Source organism: Dromaius novaehollandiae, chromosome 5 (genome assembly GCF_036370855.1).
Source record: "Dromaius novaehollandiae isolate bDroNov1 chromosome 5, bDroNov1.hap1, whole genome shotgun sequence".
Lineage (NCBI taxonomy): Eukaryota > Metazoa > Chordata > Aves > Casuariiformes > Dromaiidae > Dromaius > Dromaius novaehollandiae.
In genome coordinates, this window is record NC_088102.1 from 19,821,807 (window position 1) to 19,835,751 (window position 13,945).

The 13,945-nt window shown below is 36.6% G+C and overlaps 1 protein-coding gene across 4 annotated transcripts in view; it reads left to right on the plus strand.

Annotated features, from left to right (window-relative positions):
• Positions 1–13,945, plus strand: part of TTC7B (tetratricopeptide repeat domain 7B) — a 149,602-nt gene that overhangs the window by 99,470 nt on the left and 36,187 nt on the right. For 3 of the 4 annotated variants that reach the window (XM_064512193.1, XM_064512192.1, XM_064512194.1), the window contains 2 exons: positions 3,450–3,500; positions 9,257–9,397. In XM_064512193.1, coding sequence (XP_064368263.1) covers positions 3,450–3,500; positions 9,257–9,397 — 192 coding nt within the window. The remainder of the gene's footprint in view (positions 1–3,449; positions 3,501–9,256; positions 9,398–13,945) is intronic. The other variant, XM_026111982.2, reaches the window with a different exon arrangement.

The window sequence follows — 13,945 nt, forward strand, 5'->3', positions numbered from 1 at the left end:
TCAAATTTTGTACTAAGTTCTTAATCTGGAAGTTTATATGAAAACTTTGCAGAAACTAAAGGATTATGATACAATAAGAACAAAAGAGGTGGACATTGGCATAGTGTTTGAGGGAGAAAATTTTAGGCAGATGGTCAAAAAAACATTTTGAACAGAAGTTCTTTGTTGATGGTCAAGATGTTATGATTAAGGTCTAAACCTCAACAGGCTGAAGGAGCTCATGCAAATTCTGTGGATCCCCAGTGTTCAGAAAGGCAGAAGAGATTTGACATTTTCAGTACTTAATTGGGGACATATGGGGAAGGCATTGGGAAAATCCTCTTACAACCAAAATGTTTGGTCCCTTTTATACGCTATAAAGTTACCAAGTACATGCATTTGTGTATGTGTGTGTATACACAAGTGTATGTGAAATTCTTTTCCACTTCCCACTTTGCTTGTCACCTGTGGAAATGATGATCCACTTTTCCTGTCCAGTCACTGCCAACCTGAGAAATATGAAACCAGGGCTAAAAAGCTCATGTAAAGCCTTATGTACTTTTTTTTTTTTTTTTTGAGAGAGAGTTTTAAAATTCAGTTTGCTAAATTAGTATAAAACATTCTTTTGGGTTATATCAAAGTAGCTGATATTGAAATACAAAGTTCTTCAGAAAGAGTGTTTATAATTTAAGTGTAAATTGCTGTAATTTTTATGTGTAAAAATAGTGTATTCTGGATTTCTTAAAAGGCTAGACTGTTAATTCTAGTGCCCAGATCAAATGCTTTGAGTAAGTGTGGTAAATCTATTTAAAGTTTGCCTCCCATTTTAGCTGGTTTGTGAGTGGCATGTATTCATATTTGTATCTATTGGTGAAGTAAATAAATACAAAGTTAACAATTTTTGTTGCATCATTGAAAAGAGGCAGACTCATTTCCCGTGGGAGGGTAGATATACAAAATGCAAATCAATTGAGATGTAGTTGACTGTTTTGGTTAAGGTAAGTGGCACTCAAACTTTATAAAGTGGGATTATTCAATTTATTGCGTAGCGATTTAGTTCGTTGTAAGAAGTAAAAATAGTAGTTGAGTTTTAAACTTCAGTCTTTATTTCCTCTTAAACAGAGCTTACAAATTTGTGCATTATAACATGTAATCTTCAGGAAAAAACATGTAATCTTCAATTTGTTTTTGAAGCTAGTTTTGTATGGAAGAAGAGTGCATATGACTAAGGGATGTTTGTTTTAAGTTGCTCTCAAAGTGATGTTTATTTTATGTAGAAACCATTTCCATCTTACCTAATAAATGCTTTCTGTTTTTCGCATCCATGAGTCCATTAAACCCTGTTCTTGGATCTTTTTCTTTCCCACCCCCCCCGCCCTTATCATTCTCTTTCTTTCGCTTTTTAGCCTCTGATACTTCCTCATCTTCTCTCTCAAGAACAGAGTCTCCTCTCCAACTGTTTGTATCTTCTCATCTTCCTCATCCTCATCCTAAATCAGATACCTTTGTCTGGCCCCATGCAGCCTCTCCAAACTGTGACCAAGTTCCTGAGCCCTGTGCACCTTCTCGCTGTAAACTGGTTTTCTCTTCCTGATGGGCGTGTTAGTGTTTGCTGTATTTTTCTGATAATCTTCATAACTGATAAACAGCGTTTAAAACAATTTGAGCCTCAAAAGGATGTTAGTGAAATCTGGCTTTTCAGATGCGCTTGGTTAAATGTTAAATGTATTTGAAGACATTTGGCAAATAAGTAGAATAGATTGTGTTATATTGATCCCAAAAGATGAACAGTTACAAATATTTAACTTTGTTTTCATGACTGTGATGGAAGGTGATAGCTGTTTAGTGAAAGATGTTATTGGCCAATAGTACTTTGTAGCACCTATTAATATTTTTCTTTTGGCACTTCAGCTCCAAGATTAGTGCACTGCAGTGGTTATTCCCATTGGTGGCAGCTTTTGCCTGACAAGACTGTCTTCCACAGGATTTCTTTCTTATCCATATGGTTTCTAATGACTTCAGTTCAGTGCCTTGATTTGAAAGTATTCAGCTAATTGCATACAAAACCTTCCCTGTGGAAGGCAACCTTCCTTCATGTGAAGGAAAAAATTGCATGAAGTATCAGTGTGTATTTTCTTATCACACAGTGTATTGGTATGATTCTGAGGAATTATGGTTGTGAAAATCACCTTTATCTTGCTTTAAGTCAAGAGCAGCTCCCTTCATTGAAATGATGCTAATTTAAACGCGCTGTAGGATTAATTCTCATGTTGTTTGTATACAAACTGTACAGTAATGCTACCAGAGTAGCTCAGGTGGCAGGGTGAAATCCAGATAGTTTTCTGTATATTTCTTTTTAATGTCTTCTGATAAATTATCTTTCACTCTTAGTTTTATGCATAAAATTGTTTCTGTAACTGCATTACTCTAATCCAGTCCAAAGAAATTCACTTTTGATACTAACCTTTAATTGATACCATGTCAATGGTATCGGTTCCTAAAGAAAAAAAACCCAAAGCAAACAAACAAAAAATTAGAAAACAAATCTTTGAATCTTAGCAAAATTTCCTCATTAGAGTACCTGGCTTAAGACTAAAGTTTTGAAAATGTTAGCTCTTAATTATCTGTAAGCCTGTAACTGTTTAAATTTGTGAAAGCACTTCCCTGAGACTCAAGGAAATCTGTTCTACAGAATTTTAACAAGTTGAAGTCCAGCATTCTTCTTGGAGCATTTGAATAGGTGATTAATTACAGATTGGGCCATTTTTGCATTGAGCTTGCTCAGGCCTACTCCTGTAAGCAGTACATCCCACTCAGTGTTGAAGTGTTAGTTCCTTGCTGAGGCAGAAGTTAGTAAGAATTCCCTTGGAGAATGAGGGCAAATTGGAAGAATGCAGAAGTCCAGGCACAGACTCCATGACATTAAGCTTGAGGTTTCCATTTTAGATGAAAGTTACTGTATTCTCAGGGAAAGGAACTTCCAAAATATGCATGAGAAGATGTCGAACCATAAAAAAAAAAACAGATATTGGAGTCCTTTGTATAGGCTAAATAATTTATGAAAGTCAAAGCTCTCCATCTTCAATAAGTAGAAGTTTGCCTAGATGCTTGTAGTATGGTAGTATAATTATTAGGGTTGGAAAACTCATGTTCTCTATCTTTCTTCATTTTTTTTCTGGTGAAAGAAAGAAATAGCACATACTGGCTTGACTTTCAGATTCTCTTGAAAAGGAACATGATTTTAGAGGTAAAGCAAATGTTCTGTGAAAATATTTGTTGTAAACTGTGATCTCCGTATTAAAAAATTTTTGTCTTTTGTAACCTGTAAACCTGACTTACAGTTTGAAGATTATCAGAAATCCTCTGGCTTTCTTGAAGTTCTTGGTTTATATATATATATATATATATATATATTTTTTTTTTTCCTTTTAGTTTGGATTTTAATTTGTGGTTTGATCTGTTGTTCAAAGGCAATCCATCAGATGCTTACTTTCATGGGGTTTACTCCCTTTTTTCAGTTTGTAAGTAGTATTCACTGTGCAGTTCTATTAATTTCTTAAGGACTTAAATCACCTTTTCCTCTACCACAAAATGTACATGCTTTGTCCATCAACAGGGGAAGTCTGATAGCCTGTAAAGCAAGGCTGCTGCTGTTTGCCCATTCAGTCACCCCAAGGGCTGTAATCTTACGAGGGCTGAATGCACTCAACTAACACTTGCATTTAATAATTAAAGAGGCAGTATTCATTTCTAGAGGACTGCAAATAAAGAGATATTAGGAAGGTCTTGTATAACATAATGGCCCTCTGCCAGTATGTTTTATTATAGAAGATCTTATGCTGCTGCTGTTACTAAGCAGTATATTGGTCTAGAATGTAACATTACAACATCTCTCGTGAGTTATAGTAAGCTGCTACTTCTCTTGTACAACTTTGCTTGTAGAATAAATCTCTTAGGAGTACTCTCTTAAAATAATGAAATGATGAGAAAAAGCAAAGTGAGAGAGAATAAAGAATATAGGTTAATAAAAATAGTTGCTGCTTTAACCAAGATGCAAAATAACGTTCTTTCTCCGTAAAGAGTTACATCATGAAGTTGCACGTTTAGCCTTGAATAATAAATTGTGAACTTTCTTTTCCATTTATTACTTTACTTTCTCCCAGATTTCTATCAGGTAGCACAGGAGACCTGTTTAGTTAAGGAGGGAAAAGTTAAAAAGTGCTGTACAACCGCATGTTTGACAGTGACAAAGCACTGAAAGCATTCTTCAGAGGGCTGAGAGGATGCTCTAAAAATGCCTTACCTTACTACTAAGATCACCCTGTGTAACTCCGTACCAAAAAGATAAGCTAGCTTTGTAGTTTCTGACTGTGAAGAGTGTCTCAGGGACTTTATGAATTTGACAGGAAAAATGCTAATTCTGGCTAAACTTGCCAATATATTGTATTAAATACATCATTTTGGTGATATATTAGTCCTGCAGAAGGTACTGCCTCTGTATGTATCATGTGTTTGCTTGTTTTGGCACTGAGTTCTCTGCATCTTGCACCATTAATATTTTTTACTGGCTGCTTTGTGTGCATGTAAAGTTGAAAATTATGGGTTTATTCCTTCTTTTATCCTGCATGAGCATTTCTTTTAAAGCTTTGTTTTCTTATGTAAATGATGATGTGTTGATTAAGAACAGTGATAAATGTAAAACTTCTTAATAACATACATGTTATGGTATAAAAGGAAATCCTTTTTATAGTGTTTTTGTCATGTGATATGAACATGCTCCCTGAATGATGTCAGTCCATTGTTTTTACTTATCTTCAGAAGGAAGATTTGATGTACATAGTAAAGTGGTCTTTTTCTGCAAGGATGCACACTGACCAAGTGCAAAGAGTCCATGTAGTAGTTCCTGTTTATTAGGCAACATTAACGTTAAGACTTCATTTGGAAATGATCGAGGAAATAACGGAAAAAGTCATGACATTATTAGTATGAGAGACAAGGATTTGTTAAACTTCCTATTTACATAGGAAGGCTCATGGATAGTATTTAAAAAAATGATTTCATGCAAACTTTCTGATGATACTCATCTTAAGAAAAGCGTGAAGAGAAGTAAATTGAAAACGTTGCTGTTCACCAAAGTTGAACTGTAGGTGCATCTTGGAGAAAGAAAGGAGTTTCCATTGTTTCTGTGTGAGACTTCCTTACTTCTTGGTTCAGTTGCATTTGCACAAGCCTGTTGGTAGGTCTTCTGTTTGAAATGATTGAATTGAAACATTGACACAACCATAGGCTGTTGCAAATACTGCGTTAGTATGGTGAGTAAAAGCTCTTTGTGAATTTTGGACAAATGTCATTATAGGAAAGTTGGTTATAGCTATTGTGCTTAAACATTTGGATAGGAAAATCAGGACATTCTGTCACACTTTGCAGTGTGTGATAAAATTGGGCTTCCAAATGTTAGTCAAGAAATAATTTGATAAGTGAGTTCTAGATCTTGCAAATACAATTGCAGTTTCAAAGTTAGCCCTTTCAGTATAAACAAGCGTTATAGCAAAACTAAACAAACCAAAGGGAAGAGCAGGGATCCATTTTGGTGATGTATTACTTCTCCAGACCCCATGTTTTTGTTTTTCCAAAGAAACACTCTTTCCTGCTGCTGGTATTTTGAGGGAATTCTTTCTTGATTCTCAAGTTTCATACTGTAGTAGCAGGTCTAGAAGTTGTTCAGGAAGAGAGTGAGGGTATTTGTGTGTGTGTGTGGAAGAGAAGCAGGAAAGTTTCAAAACAGAAGTTACTGCTGCTCTATCTGAATGCTTGAAGGGGGCTACAGCTGAGTGAGTTCTCCTGATAAAAGTGAAAGGCATGTGTAATTGCTGAGGACTACTGAACACAGACCCAACAAGAAAAGTCCAGGTAAGACTGGAAGGGAGCAGATCTGATGACAAAATAGATCAGGGAACCAGCAAATAAGTAGCTGGCTAAAGCAGACTTCCAGGCCCACTTTTTACCATCAGTTTTCACAGACTACTATGTATCTTAACCATCTTTAATTTAAATTATTGTAAACTTTATTGTTATAATGTGATTGTAAAGATCTCGGTCTGGAAACCCCTGGCTTAGAGCAGGGAATCTATTTCTCAGAGAAGAAAAGGGTTTAAGAAACTGTGGAGGAAGCACAGAACAAGCTTTTAACGCACAGTCCCAACAGCTTTCAGGAGACTGCTTTAAATTATTTCTAATTATTTGCAAAACGAAAACTTTTGTGTTGTAACAGAAAGAGCCAGAAGTGAGCCTGATGACAACCAACTGTGGGAATACTAAAGCAGCATTTAGAAGTTCTTGGGTTAGAGCTATCTGCATGATAGATACCTGATTTGGGTGGTGTAAAAAGACTACTGTTATGTCGTTTAAAAAAAATAAAAATACCAAGTAAAGATCTAGAAATGTGATAGAAGATACAGTGCCTGTGGTGAGGAGATGTACAAGGCTGCTCTGGAGGTTATCTCGCATCCTTTTGGAAAGAGCTGTGCATGGTGCTGTGCTTGATAGCGCTCTCTCAACTGGTACTTCAGAGAGGCTCCAAAACGACAGAAACCACCCCACTGTTGTCAGTGCTCTTGTGCTGTTTTGCAACATCCTTAAATTCTCTATGCTTTTAAATAAAACAGAAACATGAAGGATTTCTAAGGTTGGGATTCCCAAATGTACCTGCTGAAGATGACACTGAGTTTCTGCTTAACACTGTTTTTTTCAAACCTAAACCCAAACAAACCACTCACTTGGCATGTTGTTTAGAGGCAGTGAGTATTGATAGAACTGTAGTACAAAAACTTAGTTGATTATGTTGAATAATCTTTAGTCTGAATTTCCAAAACAGTTAAGTAAAGTTATTTGGCCTGTGTTGAATTTTAAATTGTTAATATTCATGATTATTTTAAATACATTTGTATTTGTATCAGCCATATTAATTCAGTGAAAGATAAGAGGTAACTATTTTCTAGTGGTTTGATTGAATAAGGACATTTGCAGATCTTCTGCATACGTGTGTTTTTTATTTGGAGAACTAATTGCTAAAATACTTCAAAGCATGCTTTTTTTTTTCTTGAACAGGAATTATAAACCATTTTAATAGTATTTTGTGAAATGACTTTTCTAGAAATTTTTTTAATTTAAGGGACTGTTTTCTGCCACTTAGAGTGAAATTTAGGATAGGAATTAATCATTATGGAAAGCACTTGGTAACCACCCTGCTTTAACTTCAGTATAGATAGTAATTCTTTTATGGCTCAGAAATTGTAGCATGGTAAGGCTCCTTGTATGTCAACTTCTCTATTAAAAGTTTTGGTAGTATATTATCTTACATGCTTTTTATAGTCATGTACTAGAGACTTAAAATCTAACAGCACACTTTCTGTATGAAATAATTTGTTGAAATAATTAGCCAGAGAGTGATTGCTTTATATAATAGAAAATATAGGCACTTATTAATACTAAAGTGAATATTTGCCTTTTAGAAGGAAGGGATTAGATGATAGCCTTTGTGACAGTGAATCGCACCTTTTCTTTGCAAATTATTCTGGTGAGATGGGGAGATTCCTTCCCTGGAAGTGACAGGCTGCCGTGACATGCATTACAGAAATGGATGGCAGTCAAGAAAAACAAATTGCTGTTGACTAGTGCTTATTTATGGTACCTTTACTGATATTTTTCTCGGAATATGCTCCACGTTTTTCTTGCTTAGGCTTCCCTTTTATATTTCTAGGGAAGTTAAGCTTTAAAGATAAGGTGCATAAATACTTGAGTAACTGGCTGTGGTGCAGTGTGGAGTTCAAGATATTTCATCAACTAGTAAAAGAAAGCAAACGCCATGGCCAGATACTATTTCAGATGCTAGGGGCATTTCTTTGATCATAGTGATATATAAAATACAAATTAAAATGCAACTGAACAACACTGCTGATAATCTTCAGTGCTTTTTTGTTTTGTTTTGTTTTTCCTTCTTGTTCCCATCAGTTAAGGGAAACAAGATGCACACTTTCAGACAAACTCCAACTTCCCACTGGTCTATATGCTGGGATTTCCTTCTGCTTTTCTAGCCTGCTGGTGTGTGTATCTTGTCACACTTAAGAATGCATGTTTTATGTGAGGAATCCTTTCTCTTTAAAATTCTTAGAAAAGTTTTGGTATTGAGAATATTAAACCTTAGTGTTCCTAGGTTTCATCTATTACTTAACTGCTAGTGATTAGGATAAGATTTTATTTGGGATGTAGGATAGGATTCAGTACTTTGCTTTGAATTACCTGCCATTAGTGACCATCAGAGATTTGGTGCTGGGCTCAGAAGACTTCTCATCTGATCCAATATGAAATATTCCACTTTCATTATTTCTCAATCAGGCCTGGTCAGTCTGAGATTCAGTAATTTGTAATAATAAAATAACGTGAGGTACAGTGATGCTCAGATGACAAGAAAGTGTAGCTTAAAATGCTCGTGGTATTGACTTTTAAAAAAAGTAAAGGCTAAATACTCTATCAGTTTTTGGATATCCAAAGTACAGTTGTCATGTATTCTGTACTCATGGAAGCTTTTTCATTTCTAGTGCTTTGAAAAGGGCAGTATTTGCCATTGAGATTCTAATCTCACTTATGCTTCATTTTAACAGAATTATCCTTTGTATAGCATGCTTTGGAAATGTACTTTATGGAAGGGATTTTTTGCCACAAGGCATTTTAATTCAGCCTTCTTGATTAGCTAAGGTTTACATTCAGTGCAGTTTAATTGTGTATTTGTGATGGGGTATGTTGTGATCATCTTGTGTATTTTAGTTCTCTCTTTTATGCTGTTATTAGTCTTAAAATAGTCCTCTAATTGCACTCTATGAAAAGACATAGCAATTACTAACATCAAAGTGCATGCAGCAAACTGAAGATTACAGTGCACAATACCATCAGAACCTGTTTTTGGATCGTACATTACCATAAAAGAGAAGTTGAGTTTAACAGTGAGTATTTGTAGTTGCTACCCAAAAACTTGTCAGGTACAGTTACCAATGTTTTTTAATGTGTTTTAATATGCAGTCTTTCAGACCAGTATAAAAGCTTTCATAACAGGGAAAATTAAATTGACATTTCAAATGATTTCTCCAGAATAATGTATTTAAATTAAATCTAGAGGAGTTTTAAGTAAAAACTCGTATGAAAAGGGTTAAGATTGAATGTTTCATGTAGCATGTATGGCATCTATTCTTTCTTTGATGGTGATTTTTCATTACTTCTACAGGTTCAGTCCATGCCACATCAATAGCAGCTTCCAGAGTGGAGCAAGCATTGTCTGAGGTTGCTTCATCTTTGCAAAGCAGTGCCCCCAGACAAGGTCCCCTGCATCCTTGGATGACTCTGGCTCAAATCTGGCTTCATGCAGGTACAGTTAAAGTAAAATCCTTTCTTCATCTTTCCCCTTTTTTTGTTCTTATTGTCCTTTCTTTTACTTGCTAGCCTAAGGACTTGCAGAAGTCTGTGTGTGTTTCATTCAAAATCTGTTATCGCTCATCAGATTAAACCTGGACACCTTAAGATGCACTCAAAATTTATCATTTTTCTACATTTTCAGACAAGTAAACATTTTTTTTTAATTTAGGAAAATTGCAGTTGATGTGAATGAAGTTTGCTATTTATTTTATTTTGATCTAAAGGGGTTGCATTTTCTTGTGATCAGATCAGACTTAAGTATTATGGAATTCATTACTTACATTAAGAACACATTGCATTTGTTCTTGTGAAATAATAATTACTTTTTTCTCCCTCTTTAAAATGTTGACGTTGAACCTTAACCACTAAATAAATGTTAGGTCTTGAGATAGACCACATGACAGTCTGCTGTACAAAAAGCATCAATTTCTCTCATAGCTTAAAAAAAAAAAAAGGGATAAGTAGATTATTTGTTTATATAGACTGAAAGAGAGTGCATTTTATTTACAGAAAGCAAATACATGTTTGTGGTGTCTTCTTCCTGTATTTCTATTATGTACAGATATTTCTACTGTGGAAAAGCAATAGCTAAAGCTGCTGCTATTATTTGGTAGTACTGACTGGAGTGGAAAGGTACCTGTCTGAGGTGGTACTGTGCACCCAATTTGCATGATTCCTCATTCTCAAAAACTGGATGGTTGCTTCTGTCCCTTTTAGGAATGCTGTTTTGGAAACTAAAGGAGGTTTGTGGCAGAGGGAAAAACAGAGTGGGCCCAAAATCTCTGCTAGGCCTCTGGAATGGCCCGGTCAAATGCTGTGTTTTTAGCTGCTTGTGCAAACTGTTATGACTGCAAAAGAGGAAATCATTTGTACCTATTACTCATCTCTGTATTTTTCCTAATTGGGTGACTATTTCAGTGTTTATAATTGACACTTAAAATATTTCCATTTATTCTTGTTTGTGTATTTTGGAGGGTGTTTCTTGACGTGTTTTCGCTAATACAAGGGAGAGATGCATATAGTGGCACTGAGGCAAGTCAGGAGATGGAAAGCACATTAGAGTTGTTTGAGTGTGTAAGATGTTTCATATCAGATGAGGCTGTAGTTTGATAATGCAGCTGTTATTGGTTGAGTCATATCTCTAGTAGAACAAAGTAACACTGTCTCCCGTATCGTTAAAGAATTTAGTCTCTGAAGTACCTTGAGCATCTTATTATTCCTAAATTTAGATGACTTAGTTCCAGTGATAGAGTTGCTGCAACTAGAAAAGGGTTATCGTTGAAAATAAACAGCTCTGCAAATGTGACAGAAAAAAAGTTTAGCGTTTTACTGTTGAGCAACCTGTCCATTGCAACTCTGATAACGAGCTGTTTGGTTCTCTTCCTTCCACCTTCATTACTGCGAAACACCCAGCACTGTTTTTCTAAGCATTAAGTGATCTTGAGTGAATTTGGTATTGTTATGCTGCTTTCAGTCTCAAACTAAGTCAGAATAGCAAGTGGCTACTGCATAGAATTTTAATCAAAAAATGATGATCCATTGTATTCTTAAACAGTTTAAAATGTACGCGCTGCATTTGTTCTTAATATTTACATTAAAAAGGTGTAATTAAGAAATCACTCAACAATTATTCAGCTTTTGTCTGCTCTTAGACATAAGCATTTATTCAGAGTCATAAGTATTTTTTCATTATATTCACTGTACAGTGTGGAGTTGTTATACTTTTGGTAGAATCTTTAATATAAATGGTAACCATATGTTAAAATTCTCCAAGATATGAATCATCTAGTAAATCCAGCTGAGCTATCTGGAAAGAGTTGTATATTTTTCTTTTGTGAAGTGCTGGAGCACTGAGCAGATCGTGAGGTAGATATAAACTGGCTGAATGGCAGAGCTCAGAGGGTTGTTGTGATCGGTGCCACAAAGTCTAGTTGGCCTGTAGCTAGCAGCTTCCCCCAGGGATCAACACTAGGTCCAATACTGTTCAACTTATTCATTAGTGACCTGGATGAAAGGACAGAGTGCACCCTCAGCAGGTGTGGTGGTGATACAAAACTGGGAGGAGTGGCTGAGGGCTGTGCTGCCACTCAGAGAGGCCTTGACAGACTGGAGAGATGGGCAGAGAGGAACCTCATGAAGTTCTGTAAGGGGAAGTGCAGAGTCCTTCAGCTAGGGAGGAATAACCCCATGTACCAGGACAGGCTGGGTGCTGACCTGCTGGAGAGCAACCCTGCAGAGAAGGATTTGGGAGTCCTAGTGGACAACAAGTTGACCGTGAGCCAGCCATGTGCCCTTGTGGCCAAGGCGGCCAGTGATATCCTGGGCTGCATTAGGAAGAGCATTGCCAGCAGGTCCAGGGACTCTCCCCCTCTAGTCAGCCATGGTGTGGCCACATCTGGAGTACTGTGTCCAGTGCTGGGCTCCCCAATTCAAGAGACATGGAGCTACTGGAACAAGTCCAGCAAAGGGCTACTAAGATGGTTAAGGGACTGGTGCATCTCTTGTATGAGGAAAGGCTGAGAGCGCTGGACCTGTTCAGCCTGGAGAAGAGAAGACTTGAGGGCGGGAATCTTGTCAATGCGTATAAGTATCTGAGGGAGGGTATAAGGAGGATGGAGCCTGACTCTTTTCAGTGGTGCCCAGCGATAGGACAAGAGGCAACGGGAAGAAACTGAAACACAGGAAGGCCCCTCTGAATCCAAGGAAAAACCTCTTTACTGTGAGAGTGACTGAGCACTGGAACGGGTTGCCCAGAGAGACTGTGGAGTCTCCATCCTTGGAGATATTCAAAAGCTGTCTGGAAACAATCCTGGGCAACATGCTGTAGATGACCCTGCTTGAGCAGGAAGTTGGACTAGATGATCTCCAGAGGTCCCTTCCAACCTCAACTGTTCTGTGGTTCTGTTCTGTGAATAAAACTTGGAACAAGAAGCACAATAAAAAGCAGGGTTTTTTTAAAGGTGTCTTCATCACTATATATGGGTTACCTGCTAACAGCCATAACATTACTTAACACCTAACTTACAGCACATGTTCTTTAAATAAAAGTGAAGATTTACCATTGGGAAATTGCTTCTTTTTTGAACCTCATACCACATCTAACTGTTTGACTCTCTGTAGAATTGGGTTTCATTTTCCTTCTTTTCTGGGGGAAAAAAAAAAGCTTTTAACATGATTTAAGTAGCTCTTAAAACATAAAAATTGAGAATTATTCCTCCCATATTATGGAGACACAGCAAAATTATGTTTTAATACACACTAAATTAGTAGTGTTTATTCTCACCCAAACTGTAATATATAACATACATGAGAGAGAGAGAGAATGAATAAATGAATGTTTTTCTTTATGGATATGCGCTGTCGTTCTAGCTATTATTAGTGGTGGAACTATAAATGAGCATGGCATTCAGTCTTAAAAAAAAATAAGTTGATTTTGAACATAGTAAATTTAAGGCCTTCATTTCTGGGCATAGAGTGTAATGGTGGAAATTCAGGCTTATTTTCAATATGAAAAACCCCTGCCTTAGTAATTCAGATGTTCTCCACTATCTCACCAATAAAAACACCTACCTCTAGATGGTCTGTTGTAGCGGTTCTTTGAGAAATACATTAAGACTGAACTCAATGCTGCTATGAGGCTTTACTGGAAAGTGCATTGATTTCTCAATAAAATGTAAGCATAAATGTTGGAAGAGCTTGATCTGGAAGGCATTCTCTAAGTGGAGGCACTAAGAGGAGCACATCTGACTTGGCACTTCATTTCTCCTCAAACTGTTTCTCCTCTGAGAAATTCCTAAAACTCTGGTGGCATTTATTAGTCTTCCACAATTGATATGTTTGAAATTGCCGTGCTTTTTTGTTTTTGCTTTGAAGTCATTTCTAGTTTAGTCAGATCTAGTACTGCTCTGTGTTTTAAGGCATGTCCTTTGACTTGTAGATATGAGATGAAATGAATGAGATGAAAACAGTTGTCCTTCAGTTTCAGAAATTTTTCTGGAATAAACTCTTATGCTTAGCAGCTAGGCAGGAGTTCAACCTTCTATTTGTTCTTTCGTAGTTTTTCCAGACTTCTCTGGAATTTGTAGAAAAAACTCACAGTACAGTCTGTTAGAGGTAGTATAAGTTCTGGTAGAGAAAAGGAGGAATAGTTTTTAAAATAACTCTGTTTATAATACCCTTATAAATAACAGAATTATTTTGTTTAAATTTATTGCTTTTAGGAAGATCAAGGGGTTTTGGGGTTTTTTGGGGGGGGGGTTGTTTGTTTTTTGGGGGGGGTTATGTGTTTTTTGTTTTTTGGGGGGGTTTGTTTTGTTTTGTTTTACAGTTAAGAAGCAGGACAGCAAGATTTATCTGTTAAGGTACAGTAGGACTACCTTTGTAAGCAACGTTGTCCCCCCTGTTGGCTTGTGTTACGAGCCGTTGTTACTGTACTTGATTCCCCTCGAGGAACAGAGAATTTCCACTGCAGTCTGTTAGCTCAGCCAGTGTGTGCTCACCT